This window comes from Pelobates fuscus, chromosome 3 (assembly GCF_036172605.1).
Source record: "Pelobates fuscus isolate aPelFus1 chromosome 3, aPelFus1.pri, whole genome shotgun sequence".
NCBI lineage: Eukaryota > Metazoa > Chordata > Amphibia > Anura > Pelobatidae > Pelobates > Pelobates fuscus.
Genome location: NC_086319.1, coordinates 70,472,260 through 70,493,106, shown reverse-complemented (window position 1 = coordinate 70,493,106; position 20,847 = coordinate 70,472,260). Strand labels below are relative to the sequence as shown.

The following is a 20,847-nucleotide window of genomic DNA, read 5'->3' as shown; positions in this document are numbered from 1 at the left end:
TCCAGACATTTTACACACTAGTGCATAACCTTGCCACTGTTTAGTGTTTAACTCCCATCACGTCTTATATTTTGAGCTATGGATCCCTTTATTTTGGGAAGAGCGCAGAAGCCATGAATTAACTGTATGACTCTTTGAATACATTTAATTTCGACTGGCTTGTATGCCACATCCGCAAGCAGCAAAGATATCTGATTGGAAACAACAATAGCAAGATTTAGAACACAGGCTGGTAAACACATGGTCCTCTGCGTTCCAAGCCTCGCTCTGAAGTAACGTTTGCCTAGCGTTGCCATGGAGACTGTTTCCAAGCATCAGTAGCTGGGCATACACTAGCAGGCCCCACTCCGGTAATACAGGAAGAAATGGAGCCGCTACCGGCCACTTTCTACGGTGACATCGACCCCAAGAACCCCGTGATCATAACGTTTGAAAATGAAATCAAACAGCTGCTCGGCTTCCTGCGAAAAGTGCACCGATCTTCCCCATCAGAGAACCAGCACCAGGACTACAGGAAGGGGTACGTAGCATTACAGAGCATGTGTGCATGGTGTCTGGGATATATAATATAATATACAGGAAGGGGTACCTAGCATTACAGAGCATGTGTGCATGGTGTCTGGGATATATAATATAATATACAGGAAGGGGTACCTAGCATTACAGAGCATGTGTGCATGGTGTCTGGGATATATATATAATATAATATACAGGAAGGGGTACCTAGCATTACAGAGCATGTGTGCATGGTGTCTGGGATATATAATATACAGGAAGGGGTACCTAGCATTACAGAGCATGTGTGCATGGTGTCTGGGATATATAATATATAATATACAGGAAGGGGTACCTAGCATTACAGAGCATGTGTGCATGGTGTCTGGGATATATAATATAATATACAGGAAGGGGTACGTAGCATTACAGAGCATGTGTGCATGGTGTCTGGGATACATAATATATAATATACAGGAAGGGGTACCTAGCATTACAGAGGATGTGTGCATAATGTCTGAGATATATAATATAATATACAGGAAGGAGTACCTAGCATTACAGAGCATGTGTGCATAATGTCTGAGATATATAATATAATATACAGGAAGGGGTTCCTAGCATTACAGAGCATGTGTGCATGGTGTCTGGGATATATAATATAATATACAGGAAGGGGTACCTAGCATTACAGAGCATGTGTGCATAATGTCTGAGATATATAATATACAGGAAGGGGTTCCTAGCATTACAGAGGATGTGTGCATAATGTCTGAGATATATAATATAATATACAGGAAGGAGTACCTAGCATTACAGAGCATGTGTGCATAATGTCTGGGATACATAATATATAATATACAGGAAGGGGTACCTAGCATTACAGAGGATGTGTGCATAATGTCTGAGATATATAATATAATATACAGGAAGGAGTACCTAGCATTACAGAGCATGTGTGCATAATGTCTGAGATATATAATATAATATACAGGAAGGGGTTCCTAGCATTACAGAGCATGTGTGCATGGTGTCTGGGATATATAATATATAATATACAGGAAGGGGTACCTAGCATTACAGAGGATTTGTGCATGGTGTCTGGGATATATATATATATAATATACAGGAAGGGGTACGTAGCATTACAGAGCATGTGTGCATGGTGTCTGGGATATATAATATAATATACAGGAAGGGGTACCTAGCATTACAGAGCATGTCTGCATGGTGTCTGGGATATATATATATATATATATATATATATATATATATATATATATATATATATAATATACAGGAAGGGGTACCTAGCATTACAGAGCATGTGTGGGTGCATGGTGTCTGGGATATATATATATATATATATATATATATATATATATATATATAGTATCAGGTTCACAAGCTGAATTATTAACATGCTATCCATGGTTTGCACTACAGACTGAGTGACAGTGAGAGGGATTTACTAATGCAGCAGGGAAAGTCTTTTATTTGTTCTTATTAATAATTAAATAGAGGGGCTGGATAATGTGCCCAGATATATTGTAATGATATAAACATATTATTATCTATGGATAATGTGCCCAGATATATTGTAATGATATAAACATATTATTATCTATGGATTCTGTGCCCAGATATAATGTAATGATATAAATATAATATCTATAGATTCGGTATCCAGTTATAATGTAATGATATAAATATAATATTATCTATAGATTCAGTGTCCAGTTATAATGTAATGATATAAATATAATATTATCTATGGATTCTATGCCCAGATATAATGTAATTACAGTGAGGGGGAAAGTATTTGATCCCCTGCTGATTTTGCTGAGTTTGCCCACTGACAAAGAAATGATCAGTCTATAATTTAAATGGTAGGTGTATTTTAATGGTGAGAGACCGAATAGACAAAATAACAAAACAAAAAATCCAGAAAAACACATGTCAAAAAAGCTAAAACCTAGTCTGTGTGTCGTAGTGTGAGTATATAGGTCTCTCTGTCATATTGTGTGTGTGTCTGTGTGTTAGTGTGTGTGTGTGTGTGTCTGTTGTGGCGTGTCTGTCATGGTATGTGTTTGTGTCTGTCATGGTGGGTGTGTGTGTGTCTGTCTGTCGTGTCATGATATGCGTGTGTGTCTGTCATGGTGTGTGTGTGTGTGTATGGGTCTGTCTGTCATGGTGTTTGTCTGTCTGTCTGTCTGTCTGTCATGGTATATGGGTGTGTGTCTGTCATGGTATACGGGTGTCTTCTCTCTGTCATGGTATATGCGTGTGTGTGTCTGTCATGGTATCTGTCTGTCTGTCATGGTGTATGTGTGTGTGTGTTTAGGTTACCAGACCCCGTCTGCTCGCAAGGGAATGGTGTTTTTACTCACTTTTTTTTCCCACGCCATTCTCTCGACTGGCCCTGCCTCTATGGCTGAGATCATCAAGCTTGATGATCCCAGTCAATCCAATGTTTTCCCATAGAATTGGCTACAAAACACTGCACCAATCAGCCTATCCTCGTAGAGATGCATTAAATCAATGCATCTTAATGGGGAACATTCAGCACCTCCATGCAGAGCGTGGATGCGCTGAATGTAGGTGCTGCACACTCTGAAAAGTCAGTGTTTACATTGAAAAGCCTGCAGGGACAGGCTATAGACACCAGAACCACAATATTAAGCTGTAGTGGTCCTTGTCATTAATGTGTCCCTTTAAGAATTGTATTTTTGTTGTTGAATATAAAGCTATGTAAGTTTTAAAAATAAAATCTGGCTCCTAGAATCAAAGCAAATTTGTCAAGCCCTGTAGTGATATAAATATAATATTATCTATGGATTCTATGCCAAGATATAATGTAATGATATAAATATAATCTATGGATTCTATGCCAAATTGTAATGTAATGATATAAATATAATCTGTGGATTCTGTGCCCAGATATAATGTAGTGATATAATATAATCTGTGGATTCTGTTGCCAGATATAATGTAGTGATATAATATAATCTATGGATTCTGTGCCCAGATATAATGTAGTGATATAATATTATCTGTGGATTCTGTGCCCAGATATAATGTAGTGATATAATATAATCTGTGGATTCTGTGCCCAGATATAATGTAGTGATATAATATAATCTGTGTATTCTGTTCCCAGATATAATGTAGTGATATAATATAATCTGTGGATTCTGTTCCCAGATATAATGTAGTGATATAATATAATCTGTGGATTCTGTGCCCAGATATAATGTAGTGATATAATATAATCTCAGATATAATGTAGTGATATAATATAATCTATGGATTCTGTGCCCAGATATAATGTAGTGATATAATATAATCTGTGGATTCTGTGCCCAGATATAATGTAGTGATATAATATAATCTATGGATTCTGTGCCCAGATATAATGTAGTGATATCAAATAATCTGTGGATTATGTGCCCAGATATAATGTAGTGATATAATATAATCTATGGATTCTCTGCCCAGATATAATGTAGTGATATAATCTAATCTGTGGATTCTGTGCCCAGCTATAATGTAATGATTTTATATAATCTATGGATTCTGTGCCCAGATATAACGTAAAGATTTTATCTAATCTATGGATTCTGTGCCCAGATACAATGTAGTGATATAATCTAATCTGTGGATTCTGTGCCCAGCTATAATGTAAAGATTTTATATAATCTATGGATTCTGTGCCCAGATATAATGTAGTGATATAATCTAATCTGTGGATTCTGTGCCCAGATATAATGTAGTGATATAATATAATCTATGGATTCTGTGCCCAGATATAATGTAAAGATTTTATATAATCTATGGATTCTGTGCCCAGATATAATGTAGTGATATAATCTAATCTGTGGATTCTGTGCCCAGATATAATGTAGTGATATAATCTAATCTATGGATTCTGTGCCCAGCTATAATGTAATGATTTTATATAATCTATGGATTCTGTGCCCAGATATAATGTAGTGATATAATATAATCTATGGATTCTGTGCCCAGATATAATGTAATGATTTTATATAATCTATGGATTCTGTGCCCAGATATAATGTAGTGATATAATCTAATCTGTGGATTCTGTGCCCAGATATAATGTAGTGATATAATCTAATCTGTGGATTCTGTGCCCAGCTATAATGTAATGATTTTATATAATCTATGGATTCTGTGCCCAGATATAATGTAGTGATATAATATAATCTATGGATTCTGTGCCCAGATATAATGTAAAGATTTTATATAATCTATGGATTCTGTGCCCAGATATAATGTAGTGATATAATCTAATCTGTGGATTCTGTGCCCAGATATAATGTAAAGATTTTATATAATCTATGGATTCTGTGCCCAGATATAATGTAGTGATATAATATAATCTATGGATTCTGTGCCCAGATATAATGTAAAGATTTTATATAATCTATGGATTCTGTGCCCAGATATAATGTAGTTATATAATATAATCTGTGGATTCTGTGCCCAGCTATAATGTAATGATTTTATATAATCTATGGATTCTGTGCCCAGATATAATGTAGTGATATAATATAATCTATGGATTCTGTGCCCAGATATAATGTAAAGATTTTATATAATCTGTGGATTCTGTGCCCAGATATAATGTAGTGATATAATCTAATCTGTGGATTCTGTGCCCAGATATAATGTAGTGATATAATATAATCTGTGGATTCTGTGCCCAGATATAATGTAGTGATATAATATAATCTATGGATGCTGTGCCCAGATATAATGTAAAGATTTTATATAATCAATGGATTCTCTGCCCAGATATAATGTAGTGATATAATCTAATCTGTGGATTCTGTGCCCAGATATAATGTAATGATTTTATATAATCTATGGATTCTGTGCCCAGATATAATGTTTGATATAATATAATCTGTGGATTCTGTGCCCAGATATAATGTAGTGATATAATATAATCTATGGATTCTGTGCCCAGATATAATGTAATGATTTTATATAATCTATGGATTCTGTGCCCAGATATAATGTTTGATATAATATAATCTGTGGATTCTGTGCCCAGATATAATATAATGATTTAATATAATCTATGGATTCTGTAATAAGATATAATTTAATTATATAATACAATCTGTGGATTCTGTGCCCAGCTATAATGTAATGATTTTATATAATCTATGGATTCTGTGCCCAGATATAATGTAGTGATATAATATAATCTATGGATTCCGTGCCCAGATATAATGTAAAGATTTTATATAATCTATGGATTCTGTGCCCAGATATAATGTTTGATATAATATAATCTGTGGATTCTGTGCCCAGATATAATATAATGATTTTATATAATTTTTGGATTCTGTGCCCAGATATAATGTAGTGATATAATCTAATCTGTGGATTCTGTGCCCAGCTATAATGTAATGATTTTATATAATCTATGGATTCTGTGCCCATATATAATGTAGTGATATAATATAATCTATGGATTCCGTGCCCAGATATAATGTAGTGATATAATATAATCTATGGATTATGTGCCCAGATATAATGTAGTGATATAATATAATCTATGGATTCTGTGCCCAGATATAATGTAGTGATATAATCTAATCTGTGGATTCTGTGCCCAGATATAATGTAGTGATATAATATAATCTATGGATTCTGTGCCCAGATATAATGTAGTGATATAATATAATCTATGGATTATGTGCCCAGATATAATGTAGTGATATAATATAATCTATGGATTCTGTGCCCAGATATAATGTAGTGATATAATATAATCTATGGATTCTGTGCCCAGATATAATGTAGTGATATAATCTAATCTGTGGATTCTGTGCCCAGATATAATGTAGTGATATAATATAATCTATGGATTCTGTGCCCAGATATAATGTAGTGATATAATATAATCTATGGATTATGTGCCCAGATATAATGTAGTGATATAATATAATCTATGGATTCTGTGCCCAGATATAATGTAGTGATATAATATAATCTATGGATTCTGTGCCCAGATATAATGTAATGATTTTATATAATCTATGGATTCTGTGCCCAGATATAATGTAATGATTTTATATAATCTATGGATTCTGTGCCCAGATATAATGTTTGATATAATATAATCTGTGGATTCTGTGCCCAGATATAATATAATGATTTAATATAATCTATGGATTCTGTAATAAGATATAATTTAATTATATAATACAATCTGTGGATTCTGTGCCCAGCTATAATGTAATGATTTTATATAATCTATGGATTCTGTGCCCATATATAATGTAGTGATATAATATAATCTATGGATTCTGTGCCCAGATATAATGTAGTGATTTTATATAATCTATAGATTCTGTATCCAGATATAATGTTATGATATATTATCTATGGATTATGTGCCTGGATATAATGTTATGGGATCTATGTATTCTGTGTTTGATATCAGAAATAGTCACAATAATGTGTCTTTAAACTACAATACATGTGTTTTAAATCAGTCTGTGTAAATATGATACATTATTCACAGCTTTATAATATTGTTTGTGTTTGTTTTACTTCTTTAGAACCAATACTTTGTTTCATATATGGGTCAAGTATAAACCGAGACTGCCTGCCAGCTATTACCAAGAAAAGCTTCTTAAGGTTGGAGACAGCCTTGTTCAATTTAAAGTAAGTCAAGGTTATTGACATGCATAATATGTACAAGTAATAGTAATAATACTCTATTTTAGTCTTTACAGCATGAGTGGCTAACAAAGGGGACCCCCACATGTTGTATATTGACAATTCCCATGATCCTCTGCCAGCCATACAACTAGGGATCTATCATTTGCCCACCCCTGCTCTATATTACTGCTGTTTGTGTCATTTGAATATTTGCTGCTTCATAATCTGCCAGGTTTAACATTGATCAACATAATCAGTTCTGATCATATCATTGACACAGAAATAAATAAATCAAATTTAGACGTCATTTACTTTTATTTTAAATGCACAGAATCACAGACATGATCCAGCTGTCTCATATAACAGTTATAGCAATACATTGCGCTTCTACGCTAATTGTTGCGTCACTCTCTGTCACAAGTGACATGCCAACTTATACATGCCAGATAGGAACTTGTATTTGAAAACAAATATTAAAATGTCGACTTTTGATATGTTGTGTCTGATTTTCAGGAATACAGACTGGCCCTTTATCAGTGCTATGGACGATACCTAGAACAATTTTGTTCAGTGAATATTGATGATATTACGGACATAAACCAATTTCAAACCTCATTTTTCCCAAATGGAACAGATGATAAAAAAGCTGGTCTGACGGTAAGATGTTTTTACTGAAGTGGATTTCCTGCTGTTATAGTTATAGGTGATGTGGCTCTAACACTTGGACCGTGTCACAAGTTTTGCTGTTTTCACTCTTTACATCAACTCAGAGAGTTTTAAGAAAACAGTGATGGAGAGATCCAAGTGAGGATACTTACATCCACATGTAGAAATTGCACATCATTTTGTTTAGGGAACCAAATGTAGTAACACAAATTAAAATACTTTTACACAAAGTCATATAATTCTTGGTTGCACATCCTTTGCATTTCTGACTTCATGAGGAGCACATTCTACAGACCTTACCAGATTATGGGCTCTACCTGGTAAGCGTATTAATCATGTATCACAGACATCTCAAACTCTGAGCCTCCCTGATAGCGAACCATGCCATTCAAAGAATTCTGGGAATTGTAGGTGATTAGCATCTGGAATTTGGTTCCCGTGGCAGATTTGTGCATTGACAACCCCCCTTACATTCTAAGCACCATAGTCATCATGGCTTATTGTAGTGGTTACGGAGCAAGGAAGCTTTAGGTTCCAAGGCCGACACATGCTGCCTGGTATTCTATTGTGCTTTGTTCAACTTATGTTTGTTCAACTTCATACTCTGTCTGTCCTGCCCCACACCCACGTTCTGCTTACCCCCATTTTCTGTTTGTCCACTCCATTTTCATTCTTTTCATCCCAAACCTCCTATTCCTTCTGTGTACCCTTCAATTTTCAGGTAGTCTACCCTGAACCCTCCCAATTTATTTGTCAACCCCCATTCTCTTTCTGTTCACCACCCTATTTTCAATCTATCCCCTTATGATTTCTGCCCACTGCCCCATTCTATGTTTGTCCATTCTCCCCATTCTCTGTTTGTCCATTCTCCCCATTCTCTGTTTGTCCATTCTCCCCTTTCCCGTGTGTCCACTCTCCCCTTTCTCTGTTTGTTCATTCTCCCCATTCTCTGTTTGTCCATTCTCCCCATTCTTTGTTTGTCCACTCTCCCCATTCTCTGTTTGTCCACTCTCCCCTTTCTCTGTTTGTCCACTCTCCCCTTTCTCTGTTTGTCCACTCTCCCCTTTCTCTGTTTGTCCATTCTCCTGTTTCTCTGTTTGTCCACTCGCCCGATTCTCTGTTTGTCCACTCTCCCGATTCTATGTTTGACCACTCTCCCCTTTCTCTGTTTGTCCATTCTCCCCATTCTCTTTTTGTCTACTCTCCCCATTCTCTGTTTTTCCAGTCTCCCGATTCTCTGTTTGTCCATTCTCCCCATTCTCTGTTTGTCCAGTCTCCCCTTTCTCTGTTTGTCCATTCTCCCCATTCTCTGTTTGTCCACTCTCCCCTTTCTCTTTTTTTCAAGTCTACCGATTCTCTGTTTGTCCATTCTCCTCATTTTCTGATTGTACACTCAACCCATTCTCTATTTGTCCACTCTCCCCATTTTCTGTTTGTCAATTCTCCCCATTTTCTGTTTGTCCACTCTCCCCTTTCTCTGTTTGTCCATTCTCCTCATTTTCTGATTGTACACTCAACCCATTCTCTATTTGTCCACTCTCCCCATTTTCTGTTTGTCCACTTTCCCCATTTTCTGTTTGTCCACTCTCCCCATTTTCTGTTTGTCCATTCTCCCCATTATCTGTTTGTCAATTCTCCCCTTTCTCTGTTTGTCCACTCACCCCCTTTATACCTCTCTTACCTCTCATATCTAAATAGTTTAAGGAACACTAATTAAATATCCAAGATTACTTGTAAGAACATTTATAATTTTACATATGCACACCTTTTTGTATCGATTTAATAAATGTTTACTTGTTCTGTGTTTATTCCCAGTTCCACGCCTTGGAAGGAAGATGCATTTGTATTTACCAGTTGGTGAAGACAAGTGACCCAAATCTTCAAAATGAAGAGTCACTGAAGAAATGTCTGTGTATACTGTCATTCCTGCAGCTCATCATGCAAGTCGTTCTACCACAGGAAAATCTGTGCTGGTTGATTTTCAATGGTAAATGGGATATTCCGTGTCCTGCATTCTTACTAGAATAGAATAGATAGAATAGAAGTTGTTGCCCACTCTCCCACCTCAATATCTCTCCCCCCATAATAGTTTTGCCTTGAAACCCTGACACACTTACCATCCTAACCCACTACCATCACTGGTGTCTTTCATATTCATTGGAAATTGCAGTATCTAACCACCTTTTAATCTGCTTTTAATATCCAAGGGTCTCTCCATCCCATAGATCAGGGGTAGGCAACCTCCGGCACTCCAGATATTTGTGGACTACATCTCCCATAATGATCTTACAGCCATAATGCTGGCAAGGCATCAGGAGAGATTTAGTCCACAAAATCTGGAGTGCCGAAGATTGCCTAACCCGCCATTGAAGAATTCAGTCCAATGTGCTTAATTGGTGACTGTTGACTGTTGCAGTGATTGTTGTATTTGTTCAAAATACTTTCTACAGCAGGCTATCTTTGTTATGACACTGCCAGCTGCCCGGTAAGTGGTTGATTGTCTATAAATTGTGATCCTCAGGTTTTATTATTGTGTGAAATTATAATAATAATAGTAAAAAATCTTTAAAAAAAAAAAAAAAATTAGAATATACATACAGACATTATATTTATATGAAATGTCCTAGAAAATCTAAACTCTGGCCTTTTATTCTCACATTCAACTGGGTAATTAAGAAAATGATCTGTGTAATTTGCTGTTATTATTAACCTGAGTCGCTGACTGCGATATTTATCCCACCAGAGTCCTTGCTGTTCAATAAATATTTTCTGATGGGCTGAAAAATTCACTTTAAATTAAAACAATTTTTAACGTGAACTAAACCCATGCTTGTGTAAAAATGCTCAGTGAATTCAATGTGCCCTAATAATCTATGATATTTGTGAGGATTTGGCTCAGGAACTCAACATTGTGGGACACCTTGTAAGAACCTTTTCAGTTCACATTTTATTTTTGTTTGTTTTTTTAGGCTCACTTTATATATACACTATCTGCAGACATTTAATGGTCCGGGGACACTCAGCTAAGGTAAGTTAAAACTATATTAATCATGTTCGTCAAGTGACTGTCACTTTTGATTTTTCTGCACCAGCAGGTGGTTCGCTGAATGCTTTCAATGTCGGTTCAGACTATATTATATTATTGAGTTTTTCTGAAAAAATAAATAAAATAAAAAATAACATTTGAAAACTTACATCAGTTTGATGCCTGGCTCTTTACTTAATCTATGTAAAGGTTTGTGTCCAGAAGTCTGTTCTTCTTCGCATCCTTCTGTAGAACGTAGAAAAATTCCAACTTTTGCAAATTTGCTTTTGGGATGCAATTACAACCGAGTCTCCAAGTATCAAGGATCAGTCAATTCAAAGTGAATTTTACATTTAAGGCCAAATTAGCTGATCTGGAAAAATTCTCCAAGTCAGCTATGATTTCAGTTCACCTACTTTGGACTTAAATTTTAAATTCATTTCAAAGTCTTACTTTAGTAAATAATCTTGCAAGAGTATGCAGGGAAGTAAGCTATGCCAGTTGGCCGCAGCTTTGCACTAGAACACCAGAAATCCCCTGATCTTCCCACTTTTGAGGTACGGACAGGGAAGTGAAGAGTAAATCAGCCTCACTGGTGTCCTCGAAACATGTATGTGCATGACACTCACATCCTTGATGCTGCAGTCCATTTCCTTTAATACGCATGAAACGTCATTGTACGGTATGTATGTTTCCTGATAAAAATATTCCAATATTTATGTAACGAACGCTGGTATCTCAGATACTCATTTGTTCGTTTCCTCCCGAACTGCTAGAGACTGAGTGATTATAGCTCACAGTTCGGGTGTTGATTTGAACATTCTCCAGAAGAAGTACAGCATCCAAGTAAATTCATCAAGCAAATCAGACGTATACCCAAACATCATAGAAAACATACTCAAAAGTAATCTACAATACTATAATAACAGAGAAATAATGCTGAAAGGATGTGAGTGAAAAACATTATAATTAATCACACTCACAAACCAATATTGATTGTAGGCATATCATTAAATGCTGTTACGGTAGCCTCGGGACTTGTGGAACAGCATGGCATGTATGGGAAGGAAAAAATCTGTTGAACAAGTATTCCGGTCTCAGGATCCAGAGATGCAGGAAAACCAGGAAACATTAAGGAAATAAATAAAAAGAAACATAAACTCTGTTCACTCACAACCTTTCAGCATTATAGCATTATGTTTTTCTGTTATTATTGTATTGTAGATTACCTTTGGGTATCTTTTCTATGTTGTCTTGAGGACTAGGAGGAGTCCTTTGTCTACAATACTATCAGCCAAGGGTAATTGAAGGGTACAACAGGAATGAGTTTATTCAGTCCAACTGACCGGGTTATATGCAAGTCCCCATGCACGGGGTTTACAGTGACATATTCCAGCAGCATTCCCCACTGGACCTGAGAGGGGACTATGACAAAATACATACTCTAAATACATTGGCTCTCAGGTCCAGGACACTTCCACATAAAATAGGATAATCCTTCCCCTGTGCTTGGGAGATAAATGAGTGAAGGATTGTACTAAACTCAATTATCTCCAGGCACATAAAACATACATTTCAACAAAACCCAGAAAGTACCTTAAAACCCATGGAAACCCCACAAAAGTCATATCCCTGAGAGCCCCGATCTGGGGGACCAACATATCCAAAAATCAACCAGATCGGTTCAGGGGTTCAGGATTTCCGTGGAGGTCATAATTTGACCGACCACTCACAAGATCCTATGCCCAAAACATTTCCACAGTTTCAGAAGTAGCGGTCGGTCCATTTCGGGAAGTCTAAAAAACGAACAAATTCACAAACTGTTCCCCTGGCTCATGGGTAGTGTTTGTTCTCCTAATTTGTGGGAACAAAACTACCGAATAGCGCTCTCCTGGCTGGTCGGCAAAAAGAAGCAGTCGTTCACGAAGTTGACCGGCGTTCTGGAAGTCGGGTGTCCGATTTTAGTTCCAGACACTTGACTACCAAGTCTCGCTGCCTCTTTTCGTGCGACCAAGATGGGAGAGCACTTAATCTGCGTTTTTTCTTTGTATTAATGAGCAAGGGGGGTGGTCAGTGTTCGGTAGTTTTGTCTACCGACAGAGAAAAATCTAAGTTAAAGAACTTTTTATTAGCGCCGATTATATTTCTTATTATTTATAAACATAGATTCTAATTTTCGATTATTATTTTGTGGATTCCTTTTAATTATTTCTATAACACTAGCAACATGGATTCAAAGCATTACATCATATGTTGACTGAAATCGCAATAAGCAATTACTCGTTATGTCAGCGATCATTGTTTATGAAAACACTTTGCAGCTTCAAGAAACAAAGCTATGTGTTATAATTCACACAGTAAGCCCGGGTGGTGATCTTTTCTGGGAGGGAAGATTTATAATTATTATTTTATAAGTTCACAAAAAAAAGTTAATAAATATTAAAGCACATCTGATGATAATACAAGGCAGGGGAAGAGATCCTGCTAAGCAGATGAAAATTACATATAGCTCTGCTGAGTATCACATCTCGGGAGAAGGGTGTACCATATATGTTGACCTCACAAGCTGCTTTCCCAGTGACAAGAATAGGATATTTCCTTGGGGACACTGTAAATTGCTCTGCAAATATGAATTCACAGATCAGCTTTAGTTAAATATGAACAAGATCCACATAACGTGTTTGGACTGTTACTCCAAGCATTGCCACCCCGACGTATTGATAAATGACGCCAATAAAAAATAAATGTTTATGAGTTGTGTTGCATAAAATAAGTAAATGCACCTAGGATATCCACACTTTCGTGCCCAGAGAGGGAAGAAGCCTTGCAACCTGAATCCAACCAAGCAAAACGCAGTCCACAATGTTTATTATTATTATTATTGCCATTTATATAGCGCCAACAGATTCCGTAGCTCTTTACAATATTATGAGAGGGGATTTAACTATAATGTTTTTATTATGCCAAGTCACCCTCATTATATTCATTTTAGTTTAACGTTTCCTCCTGTTGGAATAGGTTAATATAAACCGAGTCCTTATGGCGGTTGTTCCGTGCTCCACTGACATAACCCCCCTTAGTGACCTAGGGTCAAAGGGCATAGTAAACAATGGAGCACTACACTCAACACCACAAGTCTAGCTTATAATGGCCTCATTAATCAGCCACAACGGGCCGAGCCCTGCAACTGCAAAGACACTCATGCTCCTACTTACACTTCACCTTCACATAGACGGCTTCCCGATAGATAAACAGACTAACACTCCGAATCAGCTCTACACCTTTGGGTTACAATAGGTCTTACTGCTACAGAGCGGCTTCTGTTTGTACATCAATTGTGTTAGTGTAATATATTCTGTTCTTTTTCTTTTAATTTCCATATGCATCGCTGCAGCACTGATATAAGTGTTTTACATGGCACAAAAGAGAATGCTCATATACCTGCTGACACACAGTGCTGACAGGTATGCATCACTGCGACCCAGGTTCCCATCGTTACCAGCGCCACATAACGTTACAGGCAGCTTACAAGCGCAAAACCCTGTATCGTTACTACACCACCACTAGTGTATCGAACCAAAGCATCGTTATATGTAGCCCTAGAACTCACCATTATTAAAGATGGCCAACTCGTTATAACTACACAGCCAGCTATATATAAAAAATGGCCAATGCTTTTTCAGCCAAGTCTCTATTTTGACATGTTCATAGTTATGTCTCATACATATGCTGTTGTGGCGTATCCAAATGTGTCTGTACCACTGTTATTGCACTGAAAATAAAGAATTAAAAATAAATAAAAATAGAATAATGGTCCAGCACACATGCAGTGCAGGTAGCATATTTTTATTGTGCTCCCAACATTAGAAACAATGTTTCCATCGGTTACCTTATCTTTGCCAAGATTTTGTTCTTTGAGCTTGACGGAGATCAGGTAGCAGACGAAATCTGAATTCTGGATCAGGCATCAATGTCCTATGGTCCTATCGACAGGTGTGCGCCCACCACGTTTATGTTTTCTCGGATAAAATAAAGACTCAAACTCATCATGTCACCCGAATTACAATCAGTCTTCCTGATCTCCTAACAGGCAAGCTCTATCACACACTGTCCAGAGAATCGGGCAAAATACTGTGCAAGACATGCCTAAATATGCTTATGCTGCTCTTGTGATGAATTACAGGGAATTTCAGTACACATTGAGGTGATCATTTAAAAAAAAAAAAAATATTTATTCATGCTTCGCTCACAAGAGTGAGAGGGCATTCACATAAAAAAAAAAAGCCGTACAAAAAGGCAAACGTTCACAGTAACATTCAATGATGAACAATGTCATGAAAAGCACAATACATGAAATGGAGTGTTTTATGTTTTTGTAGCACTAGACTGAACCTAAAGGGTCCAACTAGTGGCCGTCCCGATAGGGGGTAACAACAAGCTACTGTCACATTCAGAAGTCTAGACATAAGAACACATTAACTCTGAAGGTAGTTATCTTGAGAAATAAATTAAACAAAAATAGTGAGGACTAAGTTTATAACATTGAGGAGGCCTAGCTAGATAATTAAGACCTATTGTCCGGCTGATCAGCAGTTCAGGAAAGCACATGGGACACAAGTGACAATTTTAAACCATATTCTCCTAAAAATGAAACATTGCCTTTTAGTAAACCACAGTTTAACTTTTTCTAGTGAAATGTAGATCATCACACCGCTAGAATATAAACACATTTGAGCAGGGTCCTCAACACCCTCTGATCATGTGCGTCAAACTTGTCTTGTTACAAATACTTGTCTGTTAGTCCACCCATTGTACAGCGCTGCGGAATATGTTGGCACTTTATAAATAATATTAATAATCACTTGCCAGACGTACAGATGTATTAGTGTAAGGGTCTGTATATCTATGTAGGAAAATGTGTCACTGAATGATTTAGGATGAATTTATCTATTTGTAGGAATTTAGCTGGACAGTGTTGTCTGCTTACCACTAATTTGTAAGATGCATTCTTGGCTAAGGTTTAGTTTTCATTTTTAAAAGATTTTCTTAATATATCTAGGTGTGTCACACATCCATCTTTTAATCCATCATATGTTTACTACTGATTTGTGTCTGTTTGTGTTAATTAGGGGTGGATTAAGCACAAGCGGGACCCTGGGGCAGTGTAATCACAATTTGCCCCACCAGTAAATTAGTATTTATATTACTATAATTTATAATTTATACACCTAAATTTAAGGCTGGACCTGTTTGTGTATAAATACTAGATTGTCCTTCATGGACTTGTGTGTTAGAACAAGTCAGCATATGCCAGCCTCCCGTTTTGGGTTCTGAGATTATTGCTGGTAGAAAATGTATTCATAGGAAATATTATCATAGTCATGAACGATGTAATGGTTTATTCAATAAACAGTGAATCAAAAATATTTGTGAAATAACTAAGCTGTACCTGTAGCTGATTTGGAGAATTTTTCCAAATGAACTTAGTTAATGTAGTATAAGACAAAACAAAGTGAGGTAATTAAGCAAGGACTCTTACACTGGGACAAATGGCAAGGCAAAAGTCATTGTCAAATCTGGCCAGGTCGGATATACAGGTACAAACACAATATTAGGGTCTTAGCATGAACAAGCATGGGTCTGGTACATGAAACAATGCAAACAGGAACAAAGTAACACGTTCAGGAAAACACAGAAGGGCACAGGTGTGAGGTTTCAAGTGGTGACATAGATCTAAACACTTTGCAGTAATCTAGCGTCACTGATGCATGTAAAGTGCGTCAGAAAGGATGCCAAAAAAGAAAAATGATAAAAGTCGACCCGTGGTCTTGTAATAGTAATGCTGTATCTAGTAGAAACATTATGGATGCGCCAAGTCAATCTGAGAAAATTCAATGTGAGTACCCAGATTTCGGAGATCCAGAAGTATAGGCTGCGCAAAACTTGGTAAATTGGATTTGATGTAATAGGCATCATTCTGAGTAGGAAGGCTAGATATTGACCCAAGTGTGTCTTTCTGAGGGGAATAACTTAAACGTAGCGCAATATGCTTATTATTACGGATCCCTGTTCTTGAAACAGGTGTTTACAAAGTTAGTCATATACCTTACAAACCTGGCTGGGACTTACACAGCATCTCTAAACACTTCCCATGAAGAGAGATATAATTTTAAAATCCCTTTGTTGCACAGTGTGTTTAATTAAGACTTTCTATTCTCATGCTCTGTTAACAGCCTGCGAGGGCCTGCAGGAGCTTCCCGTCTGGGTTTAAAGTTAAATTATCAGAGCAAGAGATAAAAAAGCACGTTGTGCTGTAAGATGTGATTAAATATGAAACTATTTTTTCATGGAGGCTGTGTGAGTCAAAGCAAGGGGAGGTGTGGCTAGGGCTGCCTGGACAGAAACAAAAGTGATTTCACTAATAAACAGCGACAAATTGAGCATTGAGACTACTGAAGGGGCATGATCTATACGTCAAAACCACTTCCTTAAACTAAAGTTGCTTTGCTGCTTAGAGTGCCCCCTTAAGTCTGAATAATGGGCACATAATGGTTGCACTATATTAAGTTTTTAGTGTAGCAATTAATAAAATTCTATTATATAACAATACTTCAGGTGATTTGCGACCTGGGCACAAGTGACTAGGGCTTCTGATTGTTTGCAAGTACAGGAATATGCTTTTATAGAGTGATGTTACCCATTTAGGCTCTATCTCCATGAAGTTCCTGTTTGTTTGTTTTTCAAAAACAGCATTTTTATGTTTTGACAATTTAATTGGTGCAATACTTTTTTATGAATTTAGGTTTAAAGTTTGCTTGTAAAATCATTTTCTTTACTTTAGCTTACATTGCCCTCTAGTGGCTTTCAAGTATAACTGCTATGCAACGGTTGTTCGGTAATCTAAGTACTTTTTTACTTCCTGATCTGTTATCAGTCTATTATCTACGGTTTATGATGTCCTGCTATAGCTGGCTTACTGTTCTAAAACATTTAATGTCATATTTCTCACGTCTGCAGACACATTTATTTCTTTATTGACATTTTAGATACACAACATGCTTAATTTACCTATAAATGTCATATTACAGGCTGAAAATGAAATATGTCTTTCCTTTTTTCTTTAGGCTCTCGAATTCCTTTTGTGGGCCAGCGTCTGCATGGAGTCGTCCGTTCCTCTTCTGTCTGTGCACTACCTGAGATGGAGGGCCACACTGTACACAGCTGTCTGTCAGTGCTATTTTGACTGTCAGGCAGGCGTACATGGAGAGGTAAACAGGTTTGGCATTCTAGTAAACCGTGACGGAAGAGGCAATGTGGGCATTGAGAAGAGAATTCCAAAGTTAATTCCAGAATAAAAGAATTGGAGAATAATATTCGGTTTAGTTCTTTTGCCAAAAACAATGGATTACAATTGCCAGAAATACACATAGAATATTATTTCAATATTTTAGACCATCAATAGGATAATTAATAAATAGTAGAAAAATGCACACAACACCTAAATTCATTCTCTTAAACATATATACACATATTCATATAATGGTAACTGTAATGCGTGTTTTTTATTTATTCAGAAGCATTATGCTTCAGTAATCTATGCAGTAATTAACAAACGGAGGATACCGCACTCACACTTAGGAATCCAGGTGCTTATCAGGACCAGGGTTGTCAAAACCCAGTTTAGTAGATAAAATAAATTAGGTCCAGGCACTCAGGATTGCAGGAAAGCAGGTTTATGGGAACAAAAAACTGCAACATTTGGCCTACGCAGCTTGATAAAGGCCTTTGTGTAGGCCGAAACGTTGACGTTTTTTGTTTTTTTTCAATAAACCTGCTTTTCTGCAGCAGTCCTGAGTGCATGGACCTAATTTATTTTATCAGTAATCTAGGCAGACATACTTTGATTATAAAGGCCACTATTTATCTAAAGCGTTTTTTATAACAGTATACAGTGAAAGTATTGAAAACTGACAAAAAGTGCTGATTTGGAAAAATTACAGCTTGGCTAATTTAGTCCAAATTTTGTATTTCTTTTCAGTTTTGTCACAGTTTGTATGTATGTTTGTATGTATGTATTGAATAAAACCTACATAATCATAAAAAGGAAACTCTGGTGCAGGGCAGTGCTGGTAACTTCTGGCTTTGTAAACAAGTAAACATAACTTGCACACAAACGTCAGTGTTGATGGTCCTACTCACGTGGAGCATGCTGTGTATATAGATTTGACTGACGAGGGGGGAGGGCGGGTGCTGATGTTGCAAGATGTGCTATCCTATGTCCCTGCAATCTCCATCAGGATGCTCTGCCCAGCATGAAGGAGCATTCACGGATAGCTGTGTATAACTAAAAGACATAGACTCTGTTTCCCACTGATTTCATTGTCACCGATCAGAACTGGCGTGTGTTATGAAAGCCACAATCCCTATTTCAGTTCATCCTGTGGTCAATGGTAAACAATTCATTGTAGTCTGATAGCTTGGTAATCTCAGATACTGTAGTCCAGTGGGAAATAGCTCAATGTGCCAGTTCAGCATGAAAAGCAATAATAGCTTATGCCAACAGCCCATGTACAAACCAACTCAGTGCTGGGCTAGGGAAGGCCCTGTACAATTTCTGCATATTGCATTACAGCTGTAGAAAATCCCAAAACACCTCATTCTCAAAGCGAACCTGTCAAGGAGAAACCAACGTATCTTAAATCTCCTCCAAATGCATTGGACACATCAGGGACAGGCACTCTAGATATTCTAGACTACATATCCCCTGATGCTTTGTCAGCATTATGGATGAAAAAGGATTATGGGAATTGTAGTCAACAACATCAGGAGTTTCAAAGGTTGCCTACCCCTGGATTAAATCATAAAGCACAAAGATACATTATGTATTCAGTGTAAAATATCAAAATATACTCACCTCAACTCTATTTCATCGCCACCAATTCTGAGCTTTGTGGGTGTAACTCTTCATCTAACACCTATCACCGGTCCGTCCTCAGTTCCTCCTCTGTTCTTTTTCTTTAATTTGCTTGCTTAGGTTCCCTTTGCCAAGCAGGGCAAACCTCCCCAGGGGAGAGCAGAAGGATCGCCTTTTCTGCTCTCCTTCTTCAGTCATTACGTTGGCATAGAGTCCTTGCCAAAGATTTGCCCAAGAAATGTGAGAAAGTCAGATTTGCTAGCACAGTGTATTGAAGAAATGTAATTCTCTTTCAAAATATTCTGAGTGGTTTGGGGCATGACAGGTGCCCTTTAATTTTCAGAAGAATGGTATACATCCCAATTGCCAACCCTCCCATGCTAGGGACTCACGGCACACTTTTCCTACTGCACCCTTGCCAACCATGCTGCGCCCAGGTATGCATAGGTATCTCACATAGAAAATGCCCACATAAGCTTGTTTGTCTATTCTAAGTCTCACTTTTCTTTTCCTTGAAATTCACGTTCGTTTATATTTATGTTACCAGTGTTAAAGCGGCTATGTCACTTCTGAGTATTTAATAAAGATATATTCTTTTTCAAATACTCATACTGACTGCGCTGGAATTTCATTGAAATTCTACAGCTATCTAAAGATATCATAAGACAAAGTAGGAGTATTTTGTCTGATGGACAAACCTTAGGCCGGAGCTCCTCTGTCAACTCTTTTGAAATCCCACCAGCTGTCGCAAGCGATGGCTATGGGAATTAGGCATGATCTTGGTCAATGCGAGATGTGATCTATAGAGTCTTATGTGGTCTTTATGGACCCTCCAGAGTGATAATCATTGATGCACTTTTGGTAGGTGAATAATTATGAGCTGAAAATGGTCCCTGGGAAGATGGCTGCGGACAAGAGGGACAGCGCTAGCTTATTCCGTAGCTCTTTACATTTTACCTTCCACTGCCCCCAACGCAAACTTGACCCTAAATAGAGATGTCTTCTTCAGTGGTCTCTTCAAAGACGCATGAAAATGACAGATCAC

General features: G+C 37.1%; 1 protein-coding gene across 1 annotated transcript in view; it reads left to right on the top strand.

Annotated features, from left to right (window-relative positions):
- Positions 1–365: 365 nt before the first annotated feature.
- CFAP54 (cilia and flagella associated protein 54) overlaps positions 366–20,847 on the top strand; it is a 311,984-nt gene continuing 291,502 nt past the window's right edge. Inside the window, exons 1-6 of the mRNA XM_063446144.1 lie at positions 366–520; positions 7,095–7,200; positions 7,711–7,854; positions 9,679–9,850; positions 10,833–10,891; positions 18,013–18,156. Coding sequence (XP_063302214.1) covers positions 366–520; positions 7,095–7,200; positions 7,711–7,854; positions 9,679–9,850; positions 10,833–10,891; positions 18,013–18,156 — 780 coding nt within the window. The remainder of the gene's footprint in view (positions 521–7,094; positions 7,201–7,710; positions 7,855–9,678; positions 9,851–10,832; positions 10,892–18,012; positions 18,157–20,847) is intronic.